Genomic DNA, 24,440 nt, shown 5'->3' with positions numbered 1-24,440 from the left:
CTATTGTTTATTTAGTTAATTTAATATGATTCTATTTTATTGTATATATTGTGCATAACTCTGTTATTTTTATTGCTTTGCCTGTATCTATAAATGCTGCTGTAGAGAAAACAATTTCCCCTTGCGGGATTAATAAAGTAACTATCTATCTCTATCTCTCTATCCAACGCAGACACTCAGTGGTTAAAAAAAAGTGTGATGTACCTTGTGTGCACTGTATTTACACATCAACATACTAATTTCAAATAAATACTACAGTATATGTCCAGTTTAACAACAGGATTTTATGCTCTCACAAATGCAGATGTTTTAGACAACCAGCTCCACCTAGTGGTTTGTTTGTTTGGTAATTTAATCAGTTAACAGGTGTCAGTGGATAATCAAGCTTTTACGTTGGCTACTGAAATACAGACTGTTTTTTTCAAGGGTGCAGCCTGGACTAGAAAATAAAACTAATTTATGCACATTTTTCTGTTAGGTATTGAACCTGTTGGTGTTGGATGATAACCTCCCAGAGCTGGCAGAATCCTTTCAGATTACGTTGGTGTCAGCAGAGTCCGGTGATGGGAAGCGTGGCTCCACCCCCACCAGTGGTGCAAGCATTGACCCAAATAACTCTGCTAACACTGTCACTGTCACAGCTAGTGACCACCCCTATGGTATTCATTCACATGCCCAAAAATACATTACTGTTGTTGTTTCAACGTTTCAAGTTTTCGCAATAAGTGTTGTGTATTTATAGGATTATGTTGTGACAAGTGGCGTAATGGGTCAGCTAAAAAAAAAGACAATTTTCTCCCACTCTTTCTCCCTCTCATGTGCATTATTCCTCCCCCACTACCTCTGCCCTCCTACTTCCATCGCACCTCTTCCCTCCTTCTCATTATATTCTCCCCTCTGTCCGCTCTTCTAATCATAACTATAACACACACCCTTCCCTAATCCAGGCCTGCTGCAGTTTCAACCCATCCCTCCAGGAGAGGGATTGATCCCTCCGTCGTTAGAACCTGCCCACATAGCTGTTAACGAGGAAGATGGACAAGTCCGTCTGCAAGTGGCCAGGGCCCAAGGCCTTTTGGGAAGGGTCATGGTTGGATACAGGACAACCCCATTCACAGCATCCAGCCCTGAAGACTACGAGGTTTGTTTTAGGTCTTTTATTTTACGGATACATACACGTTGATGATAAGCAGATGGTGAGAGAATACATTTTGCCTGCTTACCTGGTTACCTCTTTCTCTGTATTCCTCTGGCAGGACTCAGAGGGCATGCTGGACTTTCTTCCAGGGGAGAGGTTAAAGTTCATCACTGTGACCATCATAGACAATCCTGTCCCTGAGCTGGACAAGATTTTTAGAGTGGAGCTCTACAATGCTGATGGAGGAGGTGAGGAATTTGATCCCACTATCATGACGAAACTGTTTTCATTAGTTTGAGTCACATGTTGCCGTATTTTGAGCCTAAGAACTAATTTCCACAGGTTTTTTTTTTCATTCTTTACCTATCTTAATTAGAACTGAACCGGCCCTGTAATGTGTCCTTCTGTTTTGTGTGTTTTGTGTGCTGTGCTCCTGTGTGCTTCCCTCTACCCACATACTTACGTGACTACCTACCTACCTTTCTTCCCATTTGCCATTCGATCTCTACTCTACTCTACTCCTCCGGTGTGATTCTAACCGTGTGTGACACTTGCTTGATCCTCGTGTGTGATCCATCAGTGGATCAGTTTCTGCGTAGTGAAGGAAGTGGTAGTGGGGAGAGTGACTCTGAATTCCTTCTTCCGTCCTATCACCACCATGGTAAGTACACCCGTCCTTCTCTCCCCAAACTGCCTCTTTTCTCCATTCCTTCACCCCCACACCCATATAATTTCTCACTCCCTAAGTTGCATATCTCAAAGTCAAGTTCTGTTGGGGATCAAGTTACATGCTGCTGCTGCTGCTGCTGCTGCTGACAAGCAATATTTTGAACTGATACCTATTTTTTAATTATGACCATTTTATGTCTTTACAAATACTCTTTACAAGTACTCTGTCTTTCTTTCAGAATAATATTTTGTCCTGGTTGGGTAGAATTATAAAAAAAGATTAGGACTCTCTTCTGAAAGCTCAGTCTTGAGTGCATATACACATATAGGTGTGTGTGGGTGTGTGTGTGTGTGTGTGTGTGTGGTATTTACATTGTACTGTGACCCCTGTGAAAAGTACCCAAGGAGACAGGATGTGGGAAAAACAAATAGCCTTTCACAGGCAGCAGGGGTAAGTGGTTGACATAATAGTCAGAGGCCCCAGTGTTTTACACAAAAATGAGCTGCTGTCCCCTATTCTGAAATATGACTGCCATTTCAGTCTGATGCTCTTGACCATAACATCACTTTATTTGGTGGTAAGAAGGTGTGTATTATTATTGGGCTGTTTTTTATTAAAATCACTGGCTTGTTGGATTAAAAGATGATCGTCACATTTACATTCCTTCCCATAGGGTTCTTTTCATCTACTTCATACTGATACTCATGCAACCAGAGTGGCTCACTAAAAAAGCAACACATGGTTATATTTGGTATTTTGTGTGTAGCCAGCTTGGGAGCTGCGTCCCGCATCACAGTGACCATCGCTGCTTCGGATGATGCCCATGGAGTGTTTCAGTTCAGTCCTGAATCCCTGTCTGTTAATGGGACGGAGCCTGAAGATGGACGCAGCTCTGTGGTCCTACAGGTCAGTGTCATATTAGTGTAAAATTAGGAAGTGCCCAGAGATACGTGTTTTCTTATATTTGCATGAACAAGTCACGATTTAATTTTACAGCTCTCAGTCACGTTTTTTTTAAATACAGTGTAGTGTTAAGTATTGTTGATAGTCATCATGCTATTATTTTCTTTTTGTTCTGTCCTAGGTGGATCGGGCCTTTGGTGACCTCTCCAATGTAACTGTGTACTGGGAGGCTGACCCGAGTTCTGAGGGGGAGCTACTCAGCAGGTTTGGGAACATCACCTTTGGTGTAGGTCAGACGTCGGAGAACATCATCATCAATGTGGCCCAGGATGAGATCTCTGAGTTGGACAAGAGTTTCAACGTGTCCTTGGTTAACGTCACCAATGGTCGTCTGGGTGTCCAGACATCTGCTACTCTGACTGTGCTCGCCAACGACGATCCTTACGGTGTTTTTGTATTCGCTAACGTAACAAGGTCTGTCCGACTTTCTGAAGCTGACTCAACCGTCTCCCTCACCATCCTGCGACAGAGGGGCCTGATGGGTCAGGTGTGTCCTTTTGTAGAAGGTTTTTAAACTTAATAGGAAGTATAGCATTTATGAAATAAAGCCATCTGTGATTCTGTTTCTTTGGCTTTTGATAAATAAATACCAGAATGATGGATGCCCACATGTAGTGGATGTAATAAATAATATGACATTTTCCATTTTTGATACGTCTAGGTGCGAGTAACGTATGGCACACTGAATGAGGCAGATCCGGAACCTTACAGAACCCCTGGGGTGGGCCGAGCTACTGAGGGGCGGGATTTTGTTCCCCTCCTGGATTCTGTTGTGTTCTTGGCCAATCAGAGTGAAGCAAACATCACCATCCGAGTACTGGATGATGAGGATCCAGAAAGAGATGAGTCGGTGTTTGTGAAGTTGATCAGTGTTCAACTCATCAAAGGAGAGCAGGAGAGGCTCAGTAAGATACTGACACCCCCACATATTTAAGATATAATGATACTTCAATCATACCATACTAAACTGATGAAATATCTTCTTACTGTTCCTTCCAGTTTCCAATTCTCCTTCGCTGGGTCTCAGGACTGACATTGTTGCCCAGGTGATAGTGGAGGCCAGCGACGATGCTTTTGGAATCCTCCAGCTGTCGGCTTCTGCCGTCAGTGTAGCTGAGCACTACGTTGGACCCATAATAAATGTTACACGTGTTGGGGGGATTTTTGCGGATGTATCTGTCAAGTTCCGAGCAGTGCCTTTGACCGCCAGAGTCAGTAAGTGTTGGGGCACGGAGCGCGGATTTAAATATTTCTCTATGTGATTTGTGTGTGAGCAGGCAGGCCATGTCCATATGCATGTGCATGTGTGTAATCCTATAGGTGAAGACTACAGTGTAGCCTCCACCGATGTGGTCCTCCTAGAGGGGGAGTCCAGTAAATCTGTACCCATCTATGTCATCAATGATGTGGTCCCTGAGCTAGAGGAGACCTTTCTCATCGAGCTGATCAACCAGACCACCGGCGGAGCTCTCCTGGGGGAGCTCACGCGGGCCATCATCACCATACTGCCTTCTGATGACCCTTTTGGTGCCTTTGGTTAGTAGACATTATCCAGGATTTGTTCTTTTCATCTTATTTTGACGCTTTCTAAATGTTCTTGATTTTTATTTCTATGTAGTCTTCCAAGCCGTTCCAGTTACCATAGAGGAACCAGGGTCTAATTCCATGGAGGTCAAGTTGCCCATAGTCCGTAATGCTGGTACGATTGGCACAGTGGTAGTCCAATGGCAGGCCACTGTCAATGGTAAACTAGCAGTGAGGGACATCCAACCTACATCGGGAGAGATTACATTTGCTCCTGGAGAGACCTTGAAGATGCTCCGGGTGGAGATTTTAGCAGACGATGTACCTGAAATCACTGAGGCAAGAAGCTGACAGTGTGAATTATGTGACATGATACAGCCTTTGAAGTGTTTTCCATCATTTTAGTTGCAATGTTTATTAATCCCCTTCTGTCTTTTCTAGATAATTAAGGTGGAGCTTATTGGTGCCAGTAATGGAGGAAGCCTCGGAGCCGATACATCAGTTAATATAATAGTGCCTGACAATGACAATCCCTATGGGACAGTGCACTTTGAACAGACTGTTTACCGCCTTCAGGAGCCACTGGAGGGAGTTTATAGAGCCAATATTACTGTCCGCAGGAGGTACTTTAATAATATGGTTTTCTTTTCTAATAATGGTCTTATTTGAGGTTTTTTATGTACTCTTATGTACTCACCTCTTCCTGTGTGCTGTCTTTTCCCCGTCATCCCCATGGCCTTTATTCCAGAGGCGGTCACTTTGGTCGCTTGGAGATCGTGTACAGCACTTTGGAGATGGACATTGTTGGCTTGGCTCAGGCTGATGGCCAGAATCTGCTCATGTACTATGACCTCCCAAAACCAGGTGTTCCATCCACTGCCCCTCTGAGGACAGTTAACATCACTGGTCAGAGAGACCCCTTGGCTGCATGTGCTGCTGCCTGTCTGAGAGAGCGTGCCTGCCAGGCCTTCTCTCTGTCCTCAGGGGTGACCTCACCATCCTGCACCTGGGTGTCTTCAGGGTTTGACCAGCTGACCTCTAAATCTCAGGTTATGACATATGTAAAAAACATCACTGCAGCTGCTGTCCTGTTCAGTGCCCAGGCTGTGGCAGGAAGTGATTACACCCCTGTAACAGCTCAAAGGGCCTTCATGGAAGATGGATCAGGGGTCGCCAACCTCACAGTCCCAATCTTGACTGATACATTTCCTGAAATGGATGAGAGCTTCTCCATACAGATCTTAAAGGTAAAACCCTTGTGTTATCTATGGTTTAATAATTTGTCATACATGCATTCTTTATAACACATTTAATGTTTTACCTTGTATTGTTTTCAGGTAGAGCTGATGAATCTGACTGTGGCGCAGAAGAACTTGCCCTCGATTGGCCAGCCAGACAAAGCTGTGGTCACTATAGGGATGAATGGGGATGCGTTTGGCGTATTTTTGATATACAGCCTCAGTCCCAACACCACTAATGAGGGGCTCTATCTAGAGGTTCGAGAAGAGCCAATGGTTGTGGTGCCCCTGGTTATAGAGAGGAGAGGAGGGAATCTGGGCACTGTCACCGTAGAGTGGAGGTTTGTTGGAGGAAATGGCACACCAGATGCTGACTTCACTGGTACTGGAGGGATTCTGGTCTTTGATGGTATGTGGATCACTCACTGATCAGCAATAGTATTTATTTTTATTTTTGTTTCAAAGCCAACATCTTCTCAGAATGAATCCTATTAAACGGCATGTCTTTACTTCATCCTCTCTGCCTGCAGGTGATCTAAAGAAGACAATAGAGATTTTAATCAGAGACGATATTGAGCCAGAGGACAATGAGAGCCTCATGATTGGTCTTGTTAATACGGAGGGAGGAAGTCGGATCCTGCCCAACTCTGACACTGTAACCATAGTGATACTGGCTAACGATAATGTGGCTGGGATAGTAGGATTTCATCCAGCCTCACGCTCTGTCATCACCAGAGAAGGTGGGTAGCTATTTTTGATGATTTCCGAGCACTTTTCGATATTCAGTCTATTCAGTCTGTATGTTCAAGCACATTGTCACCCACATACTTTACATTCCAAACCCTCTACACTGTCCCTGTCACTAGAGATGTTTGCTAATTATGTATGAGTGCAAAGGTAAGGGAATGCACTCATAGTAATGGTAGTATGTAGCAACAGGTGGGTTCTGTGGTTGTCTGTCATTGTCTTAAATTATGTATGCATGAGTGATTGAAGTCCCCCTGAATATAATCCATACAATTAGGGGCCGTGAGTTGCCTCCACTGTCATCTACAGCATAAGAAAACAGTTCACATCAGAAGTCCATGAATGTATATGTCTTTACAAAGCTATATTTGAATTTATATTTGATATTACAGGTGAAAGGCTGTCCTTATTAGTGTTGAGAACAGCTCCTGGTCTGGGTAATGTCACTGTCGACTGGAATGCACAAGGGCCCCTTGTACACCGGACCTTCACCCAAACCTCAGGGACACTTTTTTTTACTGAGGTAAATACTAGATGGAGATCATCGAAACATCTTATCAACTTATTTATTGCACAGTATAGCGATGCAGACTTTTGCACGGGTCGGCATATTGTTATTGAGCTTAATCGGCACAGCTGTAATTTGTTGCCTCCAGCAGTAATTATGTATTTGGGGTGTGTCTCCTACAGGGAGAACTAAATGACACCATAGTCCTGCAGCTTCTTGATGATGCCACACCAGAGAACAAAGATGAATACAAAGTTTCCTTGTCCAACATACAAACGTTTGGTAAGGCATCTGCTCCTGGTATCTTTGTGGTCGATAATAGGGCATGAAACCGCAAAATAACCCTAGTCAGTCAGAATTCTTACACAGATTAACGTTCCCCTGACTTCCACACAGGTGTTGTGGTGACAGGTCATGCTACCCTGGATGTTCAGGGTAGTGAGGCGGTGCTTACTGTGGCCACCAGCGATGAGCCCTATGGGCTGCTGACTCTCGCCCCGTCATCCATGAGGGTGACCACAGAGGAACGGGACAGAACTATAAACATCTACGTCAATAGAGAGTTTGGAGCCTCAGGTTAGTGGGCCAAGTGTCAACACAAAAACCTCTACTAAATGAATGGGTTGCCTTTTAATTCATTAATTCCATTCTTTACATTGTAACTGATATCATACCTAAATGTTTGTGTACAGGAGCAGTGAATATCACCTATGAGGTTATAAGAGGGTCTCTACAAGACATGTCCCAGGTGGAGGGTTCTCTCGCTGACCCAGGACAAGACTTCATCTCTGGTACTGGTTCTGTAATCCTTCAGGATGGACAGACTTCTGTCGCCATCCCTGTCATCATACTGGAGGTAAACCGTGGCTTTCTTCCTTTCTGTCATTTGTTCTCCGCAAGCTCTACTTCTGTGATGTGGCTTTGTTTGAATCTGGAATTTAAAAGTTTCTATTTTTACATTTTTGTATTAGGACAACATTCCTGAGGTGCAGGAGTTCTTCTTGGTCAACATAACATCAGCAGTACTCATCACAACTCTTGCCACTGTTCCCAAATTAGGTATGGATAAATTTGGCAGCGTAGAGCTGATCTATCGTTACTAAATTTGTTCTATCACCTTTAGTCATCGTAGACAGTTGTGCTATTATAGTGTCAAATAACATGTACAATAATTTGTTAAGTCCTGTCATTGTTTCTTTTTTTTGTTCTACTTTATTTATTTTTCATTTCTTTATAGGCTGTCTTTATGAAATCTCTCCTCTTCTTTCCTCTTTACAATTTCTCATCATTTTCTCTGTTTGATGAGTAGAAGTTGTGTATTGCAAATTGCCAGGTAAAATATACATTCATGTGTTCTCAAGCTTAAATGTCATGTAGTTTGATGTACAATACTCCTGTATGGTACATTAAACGACAACATTGTAGTGCACCATGGAAAAGCTTGGTAGTTGCTGCTACTGCTTTTGCATAATCACAAACCAATTTATGAATGAGTAACTTTAGAAAGTGCTGAGTAGACAGAATACTACAGACACAGTAGCAGGCTCCCAGAATACTATCGTACTTCTGCGTGGAGACACACAGTAAACACACGGCCGCTCTTTTGGCAGCAGTCATTATGTGGCTTGGATGGGGAGATTGATGTTTTCTATGATTGAGAAAGCCCGGGGATTTGGTGGGAGCCGAGTAGCACTTTGGGGTGAAGAAAGAGAACGCCAAACTAAACCCGTAGCTGGCCTCCCAGTATCTTGGCCATAAAGTGACTGGGAGCAGACTATTCAGGGGGTCATAAATCAGTCCACCCAAAAGCCTTTGCTGATCAGCCTCCCAAGCCACTTACAGGAGATGCTTCTTAGCTGTAATCCTTCGCTCAAATGTGCCATGAGGGAAGATAGATTCTCTACAGTTTCCTCTTGCATATCTTTCTGTTTGTGCTTGTGCTGCAGTTACAGCCCTGAAGTCACAATAAACAATTCACAGCATTAAGGTCATCATATGTTTTCTTACTGTATGATGTTATTTCCTCAGACACCCAGGGTTTGGTGGCAGAGGTTAGCATTGCTGCTAATGATGGAATTAGAGGAGTTATTGAATGGACAAACACTATGTAAGAAATGCACCCACTAATAACACATTTCTTATGTTGATTTGTACATGCTCTAATTGTGTTTCTCATGCGAATATGTTCTGGTTTCCAGGTTTGAAGTGAATGAAACAATAGGAGTACTGAGTCTAGTGGCTTACAGGAGCAAGGGGACATATGGAAATGTCTCTCTCTTCTTCTATGCTCAGAACCTAGAAGCTCAACAGGGACTGGACTACAACACCAGTGAAACGGTCAGCCATACTTAGTATTCAAACATTACTCACAAAATCACACATCCAATACATACTTACATCATATGGTACTAGCAGTAGCATGAATATCCAGAGGGGTCATTTCAGTTTTCATCCAAAAGGACTCGAAGATGATGAGATTTGATGACAGCCAAAAAGTTTTCAAGTTTCTTAAAGCAAGTCCAGTTGCCCCTGACTTGGCCACTCCACTGAACTGTATGACTGAGAGTCGTCACAGACAAGTATCACCATGAAGTTTTTAAACAAAAAAAAAACCCCTCTGTCCACACAGATGCTCCATTTTGTTGATGGCGAAAGGCACAAGTTTGTAGAAGTGCAGATCATCGATGACGCCATTCCAGAGGGAGCTGAGAGATTCCAGCTCATCCTGTCTGAGCCTTCCCCTGGGCTGGAGCTGGGAACCAATACCACAGGTAGATATGAGGGCAGAAGAGAATACAAAAGAACTGTGTAAGTAAAGTTTTACTGAGTAAAACAGCATAAGACGGTGAAACATGCCCGTCCAGTACATATTCAGTTAAAATAAACAATGTGAAATTCATGGTCAGAATTTAATAGAGATCTAAACAACATGTGAGATAAAAAAAAAGGTCTTGTATCATCATGTTTAAGAGATGTTTTTACACTGGAGGACACTTGGAAGAATAGCCCAGTTGGGCTCATAGAGGAAAAAAATCAATAAAGGTAATAGTAAACAAGAAGGTGACCTGGTATACAAAAACAACAGACTGAGTGGAGGCCTCTACTCTATCTGTTGTTTACATCACAGCAGGTTACATTAGAACACACTGTTGTGTAATCTTGCTTATTTGACTGCATTCTTTACAATGGAACAAGAAATCATACACAATGATTCAAGAATGTGTGCTCTACCTATCCATTTCCTTTGGGTCCTGTCTGTCAAAGGAACTGAAACATGTTATGTTACAAAATGTGAAAACTGTATCATATGGTGGTAGAGAATAGAATCTCCAATTTAGTTACTATTGTATTATCTTCCTAAACTACATGTTTCTGTTTTCTTATAGCCACCGTGAATATCCTGGCCAGTGACGATGGACATGGTGTCATTTCATTTAACACCAGCGAGCATTTCTTATTGAGGGAGCCCACATCTGTGTCTGGGCTGAGTGAGAGTGTGGCAACGCTTTACGTGATTAGGAACCCTGAGAAAGGCACATTTGGTACCGTTACTGTTCAGTTTACCATTACTGATGCTAACGGCACTCTAGCAGAAGGCGATTTGATGCCAGCACAAGGGTTTGTGGTGCTTGAGGATGGAGCCAGATTTAAGGTAAGGGAAAGTAGATTTTTAGTGGCTGGCAGCATTCAAACACATACATGAGAAAACATGGATATTCTATTGTATTTCAGATGCTGGAGATATGGGCAGTACTGGATGCTGAGCCTGAAGTGAATGAAACCTTCACAGTGACCTTGTCCAGCCCAACAGGAGGTGCACGGATGGGTGACCAACTCAAAACTCTCATCACCGTCTTGGAGAACTTAGCTCCCTCTGGCTTGTTCCGCATTGGACCTACTATCAACAGGTCTCAATACAGATGTACTATATAATCTGAAACTTGGAATATCATAAACACTTGCCGTATACAATGCTATTTATATGCGTAGCTGTGAAATGTGTACAAATCAAAAGGGCACGCACAAACATGCAAAACCTCATGCAAAACTGTGTTTGTGTGGTCTTATTCTATGTGTGTTTTTTGTACAGAACTAACACAGAAGTGGTTGCTGATGAAGGTGGCATAGCGGTCTTCCTCACCGTGTCTCGCAGTAATGGTCTGGAGTCATCTGTCAGTGTGGAATGGGAGATGCAGTCGGACACAGCTATTGCCTCTAGTGAGACAAATGAATGTCACCCCAACTTCCTGAACACTCATGAATGTCCCTCTTTTCTTCTGTTGTTCCTTTAATCCCCGTTTCCTTCCAGTAAACAATGCAAATGTGATTCTTCTAGAGGGTCACCTCCCAGTGATGGGTGTGTACCAGAGCTTTGAGGACAACCCCACCTCTTCTTGGTGCTCCCTTCCTGATGGGCCTTCCATCCTGGCCATGAGGCTGGATAGGAGGCCCATTGTTGGATCCTCCCACACCTTGGCCACTCTTTATCGGTGGCAGGGGGCTTTTGTGCCAGTAGAGGTAGGCTAACAACAGTACTGTCCCTCACAAAGCACATGATGAACCTACTGTAAACACACACTGTATACTCAAGAGTAAAATCCAGGAGGAACTCCATTAACAGTGAGCCCCAAGCTAATTTACGGCAAATTACATTGTGAGCATAAAAATCTCTCTCGCTCTCTCTCTCGCTCTCTCTCTCTCTCTCTCTCTCTCTCTCTCTCTCTTGGTCATTACAGTCTATTAGGATTCAGGACCCAAGCTCTTGTGTGGGGTTTGCAGTGAATGGCTCTACCTACATAGGAATTACACATAGTGGTCCTCCTTTTTACCCTGCTGCCAACCTCAGCATCTTCAAATTGCAAATGGACCTCAATATCACATTGGTAAGTACAAACCCAATCATGTTAAGTCATTAACATCAAGTTGTTGTATGTTACTTTAACACTGTAGTGTTGTCTTGTATCATTTTCAAATGATTTGAGGCAATCTGATTTTTTTTAGGAACAAACCTTAGCAGTTGAAACTCTGGATGTGAAACACTTCTCCACTGAAGGCAGAGATTATCTAATAGCATCAAGCCAGGTGAGGCTGAGTGTGCCACTGTTTGGACACATCTTTAATTGTTTTCATTTATGTCAAGATCATTAAAAGCAGGTTAAGACAGCTCATTGGAGAAATGTCAATCAAGCCGTATACGACTGTAATCAAACGTTTTGTTATTTCGTTTTGTTTCATGCCACAGATCTTTGTATGGGCGGGAGGCTCCTTCACCCTCGTCCAGACTCTTGACTTCGAAGAGAACATCCTCAGTGTAACTCCATTCACTCGTGCCGCTGTTCCCTACCTGTTAGTGTGCATAGACAGACAGACTGTCAGCTGCCTCCTGCTTCAATGGACCAGTGGGAGATTTCAGAATCCACAGCCTCTCCTACTCACTGGCAGAGCCATTCACGTGGAGACAATCAACACCGGAGCAGAGGACACTCTCCTGTTGGTTGTTATTGAAGGTGACTTGTCTTGCTTTGTCACAAGTCACATCATTTTAAAGAGTTATGTTATCAGCTAACTGATGTGTCAAACAATATTAGTACATTTAATTAGATAAGTTGTGTTTGTTTGTTTTTGTATGTAAGGCTATGGTGCCGAGATTACATATTTAAAAGTGGCCTCAAATTGGGGACAAGTGCACGTAGTCTATGCTATTCTTAGACGATAGTTGTGTTTTTGCAATAATTAGATACTATTTTCTGTGGTTCTACTCTTAAGTGTACTTTCTAGTGGATTTTGCAGTGGTTAGATGTTGGTTAGGATAGTACAAACAAATCAGTGATACTTTAGAAGGCACACAGAAACTGTTTCAGACAAAACAGCCTTGTTCTGTTGTCTGTTTGAAGACAAAATTTGCAATGTAGACCAGATCATATATTTATACTACGCTCTGTATATTTTGATGAGACATAATCCCTCTGAGTCTGCAAAAGTGGTGAATTTTCCTGGTTCGGACCTGTTGTGGGTTTACGGGAAAGGCCTTAGTGTGGAGCAGAGCAGAGCCACAGAGGAACTGAGAGGTTATAATTTGTCAGTCTTGGGTGTGTCGGTCAAACCAGCCCTTACTTTACATAAACATGCTATTCTAGCATGAAAGAACATAAATCAATGTGTTTTTCAATGCATTCCTGTATCTTTCTCTAGGTCCTTCTCCATCCTGTGTGGTATTACAATGGAGCTCAGGGCAGTCTTCACCACAGCTGTATCAGTCCATTCCTCATCCAGGCCTCACCTCTATACACCCCTTCACTTCTTCTTCTGGCATCAGTAAGCACACATGTCATAAACTGCTTTGTTTGTTTGTAAAAGTAGCTTTTTTATTTGTATTATTTTGTTGTGTTTGTACTTTTATCAATTGGCCAGACAACCTAATGAAATAGTTTCCTTCCTCATAGCTTATGTCTTGCTAGCTGGAAGAAATGGCTCGTCACTCTACTCCTGGAGATCTGATGTCAACCTGCTTGCCATGATCCTGAGGGCCCCTCCAGCCATTAGCTTCTTATCTCTCATGGTCCCATCCCTCAACACCAACAAGACCCTCTTGGCTTCTACTGAGGAGAACAGCTCCACTGTTTATGAATTCACTTCTGTCTCCAATCAGTCTGATTTCATACCCAGGTACCCACATTGTCTCACAGACAGGCCAGTTCTTACCCAGAAAAGCAAATCCTGAAAGTTAAATAAATCATGTTGCGTTTTCTTTCATTTCTCACATTCAGTTTCGGGGAGTTGCACTTTGCACCAGGTGACAGCGAGCTAGAGATAGCAGTGAACATCATAGATGATGACATCCCTGAGGAGCAGGAGTACTTCCAGGTCAGTCTGAAGAATCCAAAGGGCGGGGCTGAGATTGGATTTGGCGGTCAGGTGACTGTCATTGTCCCAACCAACGATGATGCCCATGGAGTCATCGGCTTTGCTCAGGTAAACAGATGAACATAGACTTTAGACAGACGTGCATTTGTCCTCTATTATTGAACCTCAATGTACTTACACCATTTTAGCATGATTTAAATGGCATATTAAGCATTACCACAAGCTATTCGAATATGGAAATATACTGTCATTACCTCTCTGCAGAGTTCTCTATCCGTGGAGGTAGAGGAGTTGGAGCAAAATAATCTGATTTCTCTCAGTATGGAGAGGAAAAGAGGGACTTTTGGCAGACTGACCGTTCACTGGGCCGCCAATGGCAGTCTGGCAGACATTTACCCCACTTCAGGAGTGGTGAGTAAACCTTGCCCTCCTGTCATAATTAAGACATTACTGTATGTATTGACAACATATTTGAAAATGAAATGCTTAACAAAAGAAACAATGACAAAATGATTGTTTAACATAACACATTCCCGCAATCAAGTTAATATGTGTTTTCAAATCTGTAGGTAACATTTTCAGAGGGACAGTCGGCGGCCATCATCTCACTGACTGTGATAGCAGATGGTGTCCCAGAGCTGAGAGAGAGTGTCACCATCACCCTTGTGGATGTCACCACTGTGGGGCTGCAGGACCTGCGACAGGCTGCAGTCATTGACAAGCAGCGGGCACAAGCTCTACTCACAATCCTACCAAATGGTTCTCCCTACGGGGTGATTGGATGGCATCTGGACTCCCAATTTACACTGACACAAGAACCACAGAGTAAGAGTAGAATTTATGTCGCAGGAAATGAATACATTAGTGATGATTTGTCAGTGAATGTGTGTTTTTACTGGATCACAGTGCAGAGGAGACTTATTTACTGTAATAAGTTTAAATTATGTCTAAGCTATTCGAAGATATCCCTAAATGTAGCTTTCTCTCTGCTCCAAAAATGGTTGCTGTACGTTTAGTTGGTTACTGAATACCAATCATTCTTTGTTTTGCATCAGGTTTCGTAAGTAGCGTTTGCAGTAAACACACTTTGAGATTTACTGTAAAGGCGATCTGCAGTGATTTCCAGCATGTAAAGTAATTTGGATTTGTCTTGATCGTGTTAGAGGCCAGCCCTAAATGTCAGAAAAGTCCAAGTAATGGAGTAGCACACCTTTATACTTCCCTTCATGTATTATTCAGCTTAACTTTATGGGATTTTTACTGATTTATGTTGTTATTGCCATCTTCCATGACATGACAGGTCTTAGAAATATAATCTTAGTGCTGTGTTTAACATTGTTTTTTCTCCATACTCACAGGGGTTCCAGTCAATGTGACTCTCTCTATAGTTAGGGAGCAGGGCTCTTCAGGTGAGGTGGAAATCCATTTCCAGACCAGGCCGGCCCTGTACCAGCCCCCATCCAACCAGGCCACTGCAGGACAGGACTACACTTCCAAAGACAACACCATCATCATGATAAATGGTGCTACAGTGGCCCTTGTCACTGTCACAATCCTACCGGTGAGGAGACAGTGCTGAGTAATAGAGAAGTTTATGAAATTGACTTGAGTAAAGTAGAATATGTCAGGAATAGGACATGTTTTACTTCTACCAACATAAGAGTTCATTTGTCTACTAAACATGAAAACCAAGACAGCAAGAATAACAAAAACAACTGAGAGCATACAAACTTAAAATGCAGTCAATGTCCCATCAAAGATAAGGGATAATAGATTTTCTTCCACAATTTTACACCTCCCACACTCACACCCATTCAGACTGGTAATGCAGATCTACTCCGGTTTATTGCCTTCAGGGTAATCAGCCCTGTGACTGTTTGTGCACTAGCCTTTAAATGCCAGATGCGACAGCCTACACACACCTGGCATATAAAGGCTAGTCTTGGGACGCAGTCTGGTTACAGTTTGCATGTTTTATCCAGAAGGCAAGAAACAGGAGTCGATCTGCATAACCTCTAAATGGCCGTGAGTGTGGAACTTTTAAAATAAGATTTTGGCTGCGATTGTGCAAAAACATCTATTACTTTGAATCTCAGATGGGAAATGAATTGCATTTAAGTCAGTATCAGTCACTCTTTTCTTTTTACTTGCTTTCATGGATAAAAGCCTCCAGTTATGTATTTCTCTGATGAACTTTCACTGCAGAAGTCACAGCCTCAATCCATAGCAAAGACGTGTGTGTAGTTGACACCACTTGGCACTGCCCACATTCAGCATGAATACTGCCTTACCAGCTCATATCAATTCTGAATGCATTTCTACGATAGAGAGAGAGCATGTATGTTTTTTTTCCATTACTCAGTGTATATGTACATGTGTGTTTTCTAAGGATGACGTTCCAGAGCTGGCAGAGAGTTTCCTGGTAAATATCACCAGTGTGGAGCTAGTTAAAGGGTCAACGGGAGCAGGGCAGCCCAGTGTGAAGAGGCCTGGTATGGAAGTAGCAGAGGTCACCATCCAGGAGAATGATGACCCTCGAGGGATTCTGCAGTTCAATGTGTCTGAGGTGAGCACAGGGTCATCTCTGTGATAGTGACTTTGACATGAACATGATAGAGATGTAATCTTAATGATGATATAATAATTTCCATCTTTGATGCAGTTTGCAAACCTCTGGTTTCGAAACCTACAGAGCCCCACCAGAAACTACTTCTCAACTGATGCAATATAGAGACATATTCCTAATAATATTCAGTCCTAATTAAACATTATTCCCTAATTTTATGTCCAGGATGTCACTGGAAGCGTGCTTGCATATGAGATTCCACCACCAGACAACGTCCTCCATTTGTCAGTGGTGCGACTCGCTGGTACAACTGGAAGACTGGTCATCTACTGGGAGGCTCAGCCAGTCACTGCTGATCTTAACGATTTCAGCCCCTCATTTGGGAACATCACCTTTCAAGATGGGCAGGTAAATGGATAAATTGTCCTTATTTGAAATCAACCTGCCTTTGATATCACATCAAGCCATGATGTGAAGCTGTCCACAGGTTATTGCATACAGAGCTTTCAGGTTATTAGCTTGTGTTTCACTTGACTGATTTTTAGAGTAATGCTGCAATTGCCATCACCATCTCGGATGACGAACGGGTGGAGACTTTGGAGACCTTCAGAGTGAATTTACTGCGTGTGATTGGAGGTGCTCGACTGGGAGAAGCTACCTCTGTTACTATCAGCATTCCACCCAACGACTCGCCTCTCGGGCGATTTGGATTTCAGGAACTGGAGGTGATTTTAAAAGACTTCCTGTATCCTTTGGGACACTTTCTCCATCAACAGATTTGTGGTCCAGGACTTAAACAAACCTACCTCACTTACATACTTAACAGTCACAGTGATTCTCAACTTATCTATAACGACCTATTCATTTTTATTTATTGTACTTTTTCCATTTCAGAAATAATTATCTTACTCAATCCATTCTTAGGTCACTGTCAGCGAGCCAGAGTTTGTGGATGATCCTGCTGCTGTGGCGACACTATCAGTGCTGCGTAGTCCGGGAGGCGAAGGGGCAGTGACTTTGGGGTGGCAGCTGGAAGACCAGGCTACAGATGACCTCTCACCTTTCAATGGAACTCTTGTCTTCACTGAGGTACAGTTTAAACGGAGTGGAGTCACTATCCCATATATTGTAATAATAACATTGGGCAATACTCCATCTTTTATCTTTATGTGCCGTCTTGTACGTTGCTTCATGAAGTCTGCTATACTTTCCATACCTCCCAGGCTGAATCTATGAAGTCGTTTATGATCAGAGCCCTTGCTGACACAGCACTGGAAGGAGATGAGCGTTTCACTGTTCGGCTGTTTCCTGCTGAGAGTGGAGCTGTCATTGACCCCTTAACAGGTCAGTATTTATGATAGAACCTCACCCCGCCAGTGCATCAAATGATTGAAGATATGTGAAGTTTTGTCTTTCAGGGTTCTCTTACATTGATGCAATAATCATACCCATCTTCCTCATCCGTCTTCCTAACCATGGTCTCTTCATCTGCTGCTCTAGGCATGGCCACCATAACTATCAGGGCAGACAAAGCTGCCCTGGGGATTATTGGAATAGAAGAGTCTTCCAGGAACATCGTCATTGGAGAACCTCAGGGAGATTACAATGGTAGTGCAGTGGTTAGGTGAGATAAACATCAAACTGTATCACTAACCTGGGAAGACAAACACGATAGTGCTTTAAATTCCACTGCCTCTGTTTATTCATCAAAATTGTAATGTGAAAATCCTTCTGTATATTTGTGTGTATCCCCCAGCCTTGTGCGAGGGCCAGGTGTTTTTGGAGAGGTCCAGGTGTACTGGAATATCACTCCAGCTGTGGTCTCTGAGTTTGAAGCGATCTCTGGCACCGTGACTATGAAAGACGGACAGTCTTTTGCCACGATTATTCTGAAGGTACTGAATAATATAAATTGTAGAATTCACAGAAAAATCTAGATATTTTCTGCATCAATGCACTGCAGAATAGGCATATGCAGACCAAAATGCATCATAATAATGCCTTTTAATGTGATTTCCGTAAAAATGTCCCCGTTATATCCATCATGACGGCAGGCGCTGGATGATGATCTCCCCGAAGAGCGTCGCGAGTACCAGCTTACTCTGACCTCCGCCACAGCTGGAATGGAAATCAGTTCTATAGCCAAGCATGCTAAGATTATTATGGCAGCCAGCGACAACCCCTATGGCCTGTTCTCCTTCACCCAACACCAGATCAGGGCGTCCGAGGAGGAGGGAATGGTGAGGACAATAACATGAGGCTGGTACATATATAGATCTGCTATATGGTGGAGTAAACTCATTAACAAATGAGGTTGTGAATACAAACCTAATCTAAGGCCATATGATTTTCTCTCTTTTATCTTGTAGGTGAATGTGACAGTTAATCGCTCCTTAGGCAGTCTGGGCAGTGTGTGGGTGACCTATCGGACCTCAGGGAACACAGCAGTCAGTGGAGTTGACTTTGCTCCAGCTTCAGGACGACTACTCTTTACTTCAGGCCAGACCTCACAACAAGTCACACTGCATATCCAGGATGACAGTCTTGCTGAGGATACTGAGATGTTCTTCCTCAACATCACTAAAGTGGAGCTAGTCAATGTCAGGTAAAGTTACTCGATACATTGGAGTAGATTAGCACCTTCGTTGGTTGATATGTTTAAAATAGTTTCAACGGGTCATAGTCATTCATAAAATTGGCGTTTTGAAAGCCTTCATTTAGTGTTGGTGTGACTGTCAGTGACTCTTCATTCTGTGTCTCCCTCTGGTGGTCAGTGCTGTTGTGTCGGGTCTCCAGCTGGACCAGCCTCCAGCTATAGGCAACATCTCTTCTCTTGCTGTACTCATATTAAAGAATGACAATGCTGAGGGTATCCTGGAGTTTAGGCAGGATTATGTTAACATTACAGGTAAGAGGCAAAACAAAGAAAAATCGAAAAATTGAAATCTATCTTGTAAAATGTGAAATGTTCAAGCCAGGCAAACACGTAAATAGAACTGTCATACAAAATTAGCTATGACACCATTTGATACTGAGATATTAATAGTTGATTCACTACATGTACAATCCACGTTTTCTTCTGTCTCTCTTTCTTACAGTTGAGGAGGATGTGGGCACTGTGTTGATCCCGGTGGTGAGGAGAGTGGGCTCATATGGACCGGTTTCAGCTCAGTTCACTTCTAGAGGCCTGAGTGCAACCCCTGACCTCGACTACATCCTGAATAATGGCTCAGCAAAGTTTGTCCATGGCCAGAATAACAGCTACATCAATGTCACTATTATCGATGACCTGGACAGGTGAAAGAAGAAATAATTAAAATACATGTCCAGCTCAATTCCTCAAATGTTTTTATTTATATAGGATGCCTATTTATGTGTGAGTGACCCATTTTTACACCCTGGCTTTATGTGATGTCCTCTTTTTGTTCAGGAACTTAGTAGGTCACACGATTCAATAGCTCAGACTTTAAAAAACATGAAATCAAAAACTATAATGAGTGAAGACATTGTTGAATTCCAATTTAACACTGAAATTGTCTCCCCCAGTGAATATGCAGAGGTATTTGAGGTCCTGCTGGTTGGAGCTACAGATGGAGCAGTTCTGGGCTCTCAACGAGTTGCCAGAGTAACCATCGCCAAGAGTGACTCTCCAAGTGGGGTGGTTCGTTTCCTGAACGAGAGCCTAATCACTCTGGTCAATCCTAACTCCACCCTCAAACTGAGTATTGTTCTGGAGAGAGCAGGAGGCCTAGTGGGCAATGCAACGGTAGGAGGAACAATATCATCTTATTATCCCACTTCAGTTCTCTCAGCAATTGTCGCTTGCCGTTAACTCACACAAGTTCTAAGTGGACATCAACTAATTCAAACTGGTTTTACCTTTTGGCAGGTTGCCTGGATCATCCTTGGCCCTAATAGCAGAGAGGTCCTTCCTCCATTGAATAAAGACATCAGAGAGCCTGTGAACGGGTCCTTCTTCTTCGGGGATGGAGATGACGGTACACGCGTCATAGAGCTGCGGATTCTCCCCCATGGGGAAGTGGAGGTGGAAGAGACGTTTGTTGTCGAGCTCAGCATTCTGTCTGGAGAGTTGGATGTTGACCCTCAGGCTGGTTCCATAACACTGAAGGTACTTAATGAATGATCTGAATTTGATTTCCAAGGCATTTATTGCTGTAGGAAATCTAATGAGATGTAGCCCTTCACACCCTGCTCACCCTTCTTCTCTTCTAATGTGTTTGTCTCCCAGATAGAGAAGTTTGGTGACCCAAATGGTATAGTCCAGTTCACTGAGGATGCTCTTCGAGAGCGTGTCTACAATGAATCCACAGAAGCAGAGGGCCCCTTCAACATTTCCCTGTATATTACACGCAGAGAGGGTGTCATGGGTAACATCACGGTAAGATTTCATTATTATACGTCTTGATCCCTCTCAATCACCACATAAGACCCACTAGAAGTGTGTGGCGGGGTCTGTATCAGCAGAGTCCCTGCCCTCTGCAATTCATCTTCATATTTTGCTGATTTTGGTACGTTTCTGGGCATTGACCTCTATAAAAACGTAGCAACCAGGTGCCGGATCGTAAGCACACATCGAAGAGGAAGCTACTAAAATGGGCCTCAAAAAACACAGAAATAGCATGGCTAAAAGCCAAGCGGACAGACCTCGTTCCAAAGCAAGATTGAATGTGGGGTTTGCTTTCACCTGTTGGAGAGCACCCTAACCACAGTCAGGGGACCTTCGCTTCTGGTGTCGTTGAGCGTCAGACAAACCGGAGAGACATATACTACTCATTCTGCCTAAACTAACTGAATTCAATTCTTTGTTGCCACTGTTAAAGTTTAAACACAACCCTACTTTCTCTCACACCTCAGGTGCGTTGGCAGATACAGAGTGACTCGGATATAGCAGGTGACTTCCTAGCATTAGGTGGCTCAGTGATGATCCTGGAAGGCCAAAGGGAGGCAGAAATTGTCCTCAGCCTGATGCCTGATACAGTGCCAGAGCTAGAGGAGCTCTACACTGTCCAGCTCACGGCTGTGGAGGGTGGTGCCACTCTGGATGCCAACCAAAACCTGATCAGGACTAGTATCAGGTTTGTCAAATTGCCTTCCAGGTAAAAAGTCTAAAATGGAATTGCCTTGAAATTAATCTTCCTCTCTCACCCTTAGGGTACGTGCTAACGATGAGCCCCACGGTGTCTTTTTCTTGAACCCTGACCAACAGTCCATTATGATAGTGGGGTCAGAGTCTCAGGTCACCAGAGCTCTGGTTATGAATGTAACACGGCTTGCCGGGCTGTTTGGTAACGCTAGTGTGGGCTATAGGATCAGTGGAGGGATGGATGAAGTGATGGACATCGAGGAAATACTGGCAGGACAAGCTGAAGGACGGCTGTTCCTGAGAGAGGGACTGACCTTCAGTACTATCACTGTGCCCATCAGCAGTCAGGTAATGATGAGCAGGCTTGTGCAAAGACATGCAAACCTTTTTAAAATACCATAGTGTATGTTATTTGTTACAACTTGTTTTCCTGCTTGTCTCTCTGTAGGTGTTTCTGTCAGTGGGTGAGAGCTTCACAGCAGAGCTGACTGATGTTAGACTAGTCAGTCCTATCCTCGGCTCTCGGCCTCGCCTCCTTCATGAGGCCAGCATTGCTACGGTGACTGTGCCTGAAGAAGCTGCCAGCTCAGAGGTGAGTTGTGGTTGTGTTTTTTTTTTGTCTGTCGATATATGATTTATCTGTGAAGGAGAAACTCTTTTTTGAATTGCTGTTGGAGATCTCTATAAGGATCAATAAACATCTGGTTATTTATGTATTTCTCTGCTCTACTCTACTCTAGAGTCTCTTGCCTCTCACTTTCATATAACATATAAACTGTCAAAAAAAATCAGGTTCCTCTGGAACAAGAAAAGAAGGCAAGAAAAGAAGTGATTCGGTAACAGAATCTTGATTCTTATTTGATCAGCGCTGCCTAGTTTGACCGTTTGGTATCAGCTCACAAGCTTCTTCGCTGAATCTTGAAAATGCCGTTAAGAGCATTAAAAGGAGGCAGAAGAACCCCATCACAGATTATCTGTCTCGTGTACTACTGTCAGGATATGGTGACAGTTTGAACAAATATGACAAAAAGTTATCTTTATTATAGTTACCAACTGGAGCTTTAATGGTAAACAAGGCAACAAGTGTAATGGTAAAATATATTCTAGTATATTGGGATGTTTTGGAAGATGGGTGTTCTACTGAGGGGAAGGTACGAGATGCAGATAAACACTGCATTCCTACAGAGGTGAATCAGGTCATAAAACCTAGGTCCTGTTTTCCAGTGTTGATGTTTACATGAACACTAAAAGGAGAAACAGGGAACCACTGTTTCCTGTTTCTGCATGAACTGACCCCCAGTTGATCGCACCTGGAGATAACAGATAAGGAGCAGAAACAAATCAACCCATGTCCAGAGACCCTATACTCCCCTCTTTTCACGAGGTAACTGGAGGCGTGACCTTTTGTATGCATAAAACATGATGTGCCTTGTATTTCTTTGACAGTGGTTTGCACAGTTCACTGAGATACGTGTCTGTGTGCCCACTCTCCTGCTTGCAAGCATTAAATTGACACAATACTTTGAGCATTTATCAGACTCTGTCTATTTAATCAACTCTTATCCCGCATCTACATAGAAATATTCCACAACAACTTGGTGTCAGAAGTGGGATACGCTGACCGTCCGCCAGGCTCCAGGAGACCGTCTGGAGAACGGCCGTTCCGGGATCTAACAAACAGTTGATCTCGTCTCATACCTCTTTAGACCAGAGAGAGAGAACCGGCGCATCCGAGGAGACCTGGTTGACGTCACGCGTATCCAACGAAAAAGAATTTAATTTCTACAAAGATCGGGTAAGACGTTTTTAATTCCAGTAAAATAGTAAAAAGTAAATACGTAAGACGTATAGTACGGAACAGATGAATGCTCAGGTAGTGTGTCTTATTTGTGGTGTACAATTGTGTTTGACCATTGTTCTAATAGTGTTACAGTTGTTTCTGTATTTCTGAAGCATCGTCTCTCACATTTCGTAGAAAATAGGATTGTGGAAAACACGATAACAGATTTTGACTCAAGAGATCGTGACACAGATCGCTTGACTACTAATAGGTTTGAAGTAAGAATCGTCAATTACATTTATCCAAGCGTGAGTCTGACACTTTCTTGGACAAGAATCGTGATAAAGTAATAATAATACGTGAACTTTGAATAAGGTTTTTGCAACGTTTTTCCTTTGGTAAAGAAACTACGCCTTACGGTGACGACTGTATTGAAATAAACCACGCCTGGAAAAATGGGTGGAAATGACAGTAAATGTGAGGAGCCTGCGGGTCCGTACGCCTGAAAGATGGGTGGAAATGAGGAGCCTGCGGGTCCATTAGTTGAGACGATGAAACTGAAGTATGGCGAAAATAGTGTGGCATGTTTGGGTTACTGGTCAAGGGATTTTGGGTTCCCTGACAATGGGTCATTTAGTCCCGCTAAATTGAAGATGTTACGGAGTGAAAAAAAAAAAAATAAATAAATAAATAAAGAAAAGTAAAAAGAATATCAAAGTCACAGAATTAGAAAAAATAGAGAAAAACCAGAAATGTCTGGTTCAATGGGAAAAGGAATGTGAATGTGGAATGACATGATATTAGACCTCGAACACGGACTGGACGAGTTTGTTGACACTAGATACCTTCTGGGCCCAAAGACGAACAGGTAAACAGAACCTTTTTAATAAAATCTGTGTAGTTGGTTCATAGGAAAACTTAGTGAAGGTATCGAGTGGTCAGCATCTCTGAAAGCCTGGGAAAGAGGGAGAGACCGCAGCAAACTGGTAACGTAAGGTGTGAATGAATTGTTTGAAGCTGAGAGCTAAAGGCCTGCTCCAGTGCTTACCTTAAATAAATAGATAAAAGAGATTATTAAGAAAATATCGGGTACGGCCCGAACTAGTTTATATTTGGAATAATTGGTGTAAGTTTGAAGACGTCGGATAAATGTTGTGTGAGGAGAGACAATGGTCTGTGCCTGGAAAAGTGTGAGCAGTGTGAAAAAGTGGTTAAAAGAGGAAACACTGTTTGGAATGTAAGGAATGTGGTACCACAGTGATGAATGACTGCAGAGAAAAGACAAACTTCTTTCCTCAATGTATCTTGTTTTGGGTATTACACTTTTAAACATCCGGT

General features: G+C 43.0%; 1 protein-coding gene across 1 annotated transcript in view; it reads left to right on the top strand.

Annotated features, from left to right (window-relative positions):
- adgrv1 (adhesion G protein-coupled receptor V1) overlaps positions 1 to 24,440 on the top strand; it is a gene marked incomplete at its 5' end in the record, with an annotated part of 100,374 nt that overhangs the window by 18,969 nt on the left and 56,965 nt on the right. The window contains 52 exons of the mRNA XM_079160644.1: positions 479 to 659; positions 948 to 1,141; positions 1,257 to 1,386; positions 1,719 to 1,799; positions 2,575 to 2,714; positions 2,893 to 3,258; positions 3,433 to 3,676; positions 3,771 to 3,986; positions 4,092 to 4,307; positions 4,390 to 4,634; positions 4,737 to 4,918; positions 5,044 to 5,542; positions 5,633 to 5,942; positions 6,064 to 6,273; positions 6,673 to 6,803; positions 6,971 to 7,070; positions 7,185 to 7,364; positions 7,481 to 7,644; positions 7,760 to 7,847; positions 8,817 to 8,895; positions 8,987 to 9,125; positions 9,418 to 9,559; positions 10,175 to 10,440; positions 10,521 to 10,696; positions 10,879 to 11,006; positions 11,125 to 11,306; positions 11,525 to 11,671; positions 11,790 to 11,870; positions 12,031 to 12,295; positions 12,981 to 13,103; positions 13,232 to 13,454; positions 13,556 to 13,760; positions 13,917 to 14,063; positions 14,222 to 14,477; positions 15,011 to 15,213; positions 16,042 to 16,218; positions 16,444 to 16,626; positions 16,764 to 16,943; positions 17,143 to 17,307; positions 17,442 to 17,562; positions 17,719 to 17,842; positions 17,975 to 18,113; positions 18,273 to 18,458; positions 18,588 to 18,823; positions 18,993 to 19,126; positions 19,317 to 19,515; positions 19,765 to 19,984; positions 20,108 to 20,347; positions 20,468 to 20,617; positions 21,094 to 21,314; positions 21,391 to 21,670; positions 21,771 to 21,914. Coding sequence (XP_079016770.1) covers positions 479 to 659; positions 948 to 1,141; positions 1,257 to 1,386; positions 1,719 to 1,799; positions 2,575 to 2,714; positions 2,893 to 3,258; positions 3,433 to 3,676; positions 3,771 to 3,986; positions 4,092 to 4,307; positions 4,390 to 4,634; positions 4,737 to 4,918; positions 5,044 to 5,542; positions 5,633 to 5,942; positions 6,064 to 6,273; positions 6,673 to 6,803; positions 6,971 to 7,070; positions 7,185 to 7,364; positions 7,481 to 7,644; positions 7,760 to 7,847; positions 8,817 to 8,895; positions 8,987 to 9,125; positions 9,418 to 9,559; positions 10,175 to 10,440; positions 10,521 to 10,696; positions 10,879 to 11,006; positions 11,125 to 11,306; positions 11,525 to 11,671; positions 11,790 to 11,870; positions 12,031 to 12,295; positions 12,981 to 13,103; positions 13,232 to 13,454; positions 13,556 to 13,760; positions 13,917 to 14,063; positions 14,222 to 14,477; positions 15,011 to 15,213; positions 16,042 to 16,218; positions 16,444 to 16,626; positions 16,764 to 16,943; positions 17,143 to 17,307; positions 17,442 to 17,562; positions 17,719 to 17,842; positions 17,975 to 18,113; positions 18,273 to 18,458; positions 18,588 to 18,823; positions 18,993 to 19,126; positions 19,317 to 19,515; positions 19,765 to 19,984; positions 20,108 to 20,347; positions 20,468 to 20,617; positions 21,094 to 21,314; positions 21,391 to 21,670; positions 21,771 to 21,914 — 9,738 coding nt within the window. The remainder of the gene's footprint in view (positions 1 to 478; positions 660 to 947; positions 1,142 to 1,256; positions 1,387 to 1,718; positions 1,800 to 2,574; positions 2,715 to 2,892; positions 3,259 to 3,432; positions 3,677 to 3,770; positions 3,987 to 4,091; positions 4,308 to 4,389; positions 4,635 to 4,736; positions 4,919 to 5,043; positions 5,543 to 5,632; positions 5,943 to 6,063; positions 6,274 to 6,672; positions 6,804 to 6,970; positions 7,071 to 7,184; positions 7,365 to 7,480; positions 7,645 to 7,759; positions 7,848 to 8,816; positions 8,896 to 8,986; positions 9,126 to 9,417; positions 9,560 to 10,174; positions 10,441 to 10,520; positions 10,697 to 10,878; positions 11,007 to 11,124; positions 11,307 to 11,524; positions 11,672 to 11,789; positions 11,871 to 12,030; positions 12,296 to 12,980; positions 13,104 to 13,231; positions 13,455 to 13,555; positions 13,761 to 13,916; positions 14,064 to 14,221; positions 14,478 to 15,010; positions 15,214 to 16,041; positions 16,219 to 16,443; positions 16,627 to 16,763; positions 16,944 to 17,142; positions 17,308 to 17,441; positions 17,563 to 17,718; positions 17,843 to 17,974; positions 18,114 to 18,272; positions 18,459 to 18,587; positions 18,824 to 18,992; positions 19,127 to 19,316; positions 19,516 to 19,764; positions 19,985 to 20,107; positions 20,348 to 20,467; positions 20,618 to 21,093; positions 21,315 to 21,390; positions 21,671 to 21,770; positions 21,915 to 24,440) is intronic.

The sequence above is a fragment of the Pholis gunnellus genome (genome assembly GCF_910591455.1).
Source record: "Pholis gunnellus genome assembly, chromosome: 6".
NCBI lineage: Eukaryota > Metazoa > Chordata > Actinopteri > Perciformes > Pholidae > Pholis > Pholis gunnellus.
Note: the sequence above shows the minus strand (reverse complement) of the source record. Positions and strands in the feature narration are given on the sequence as shown.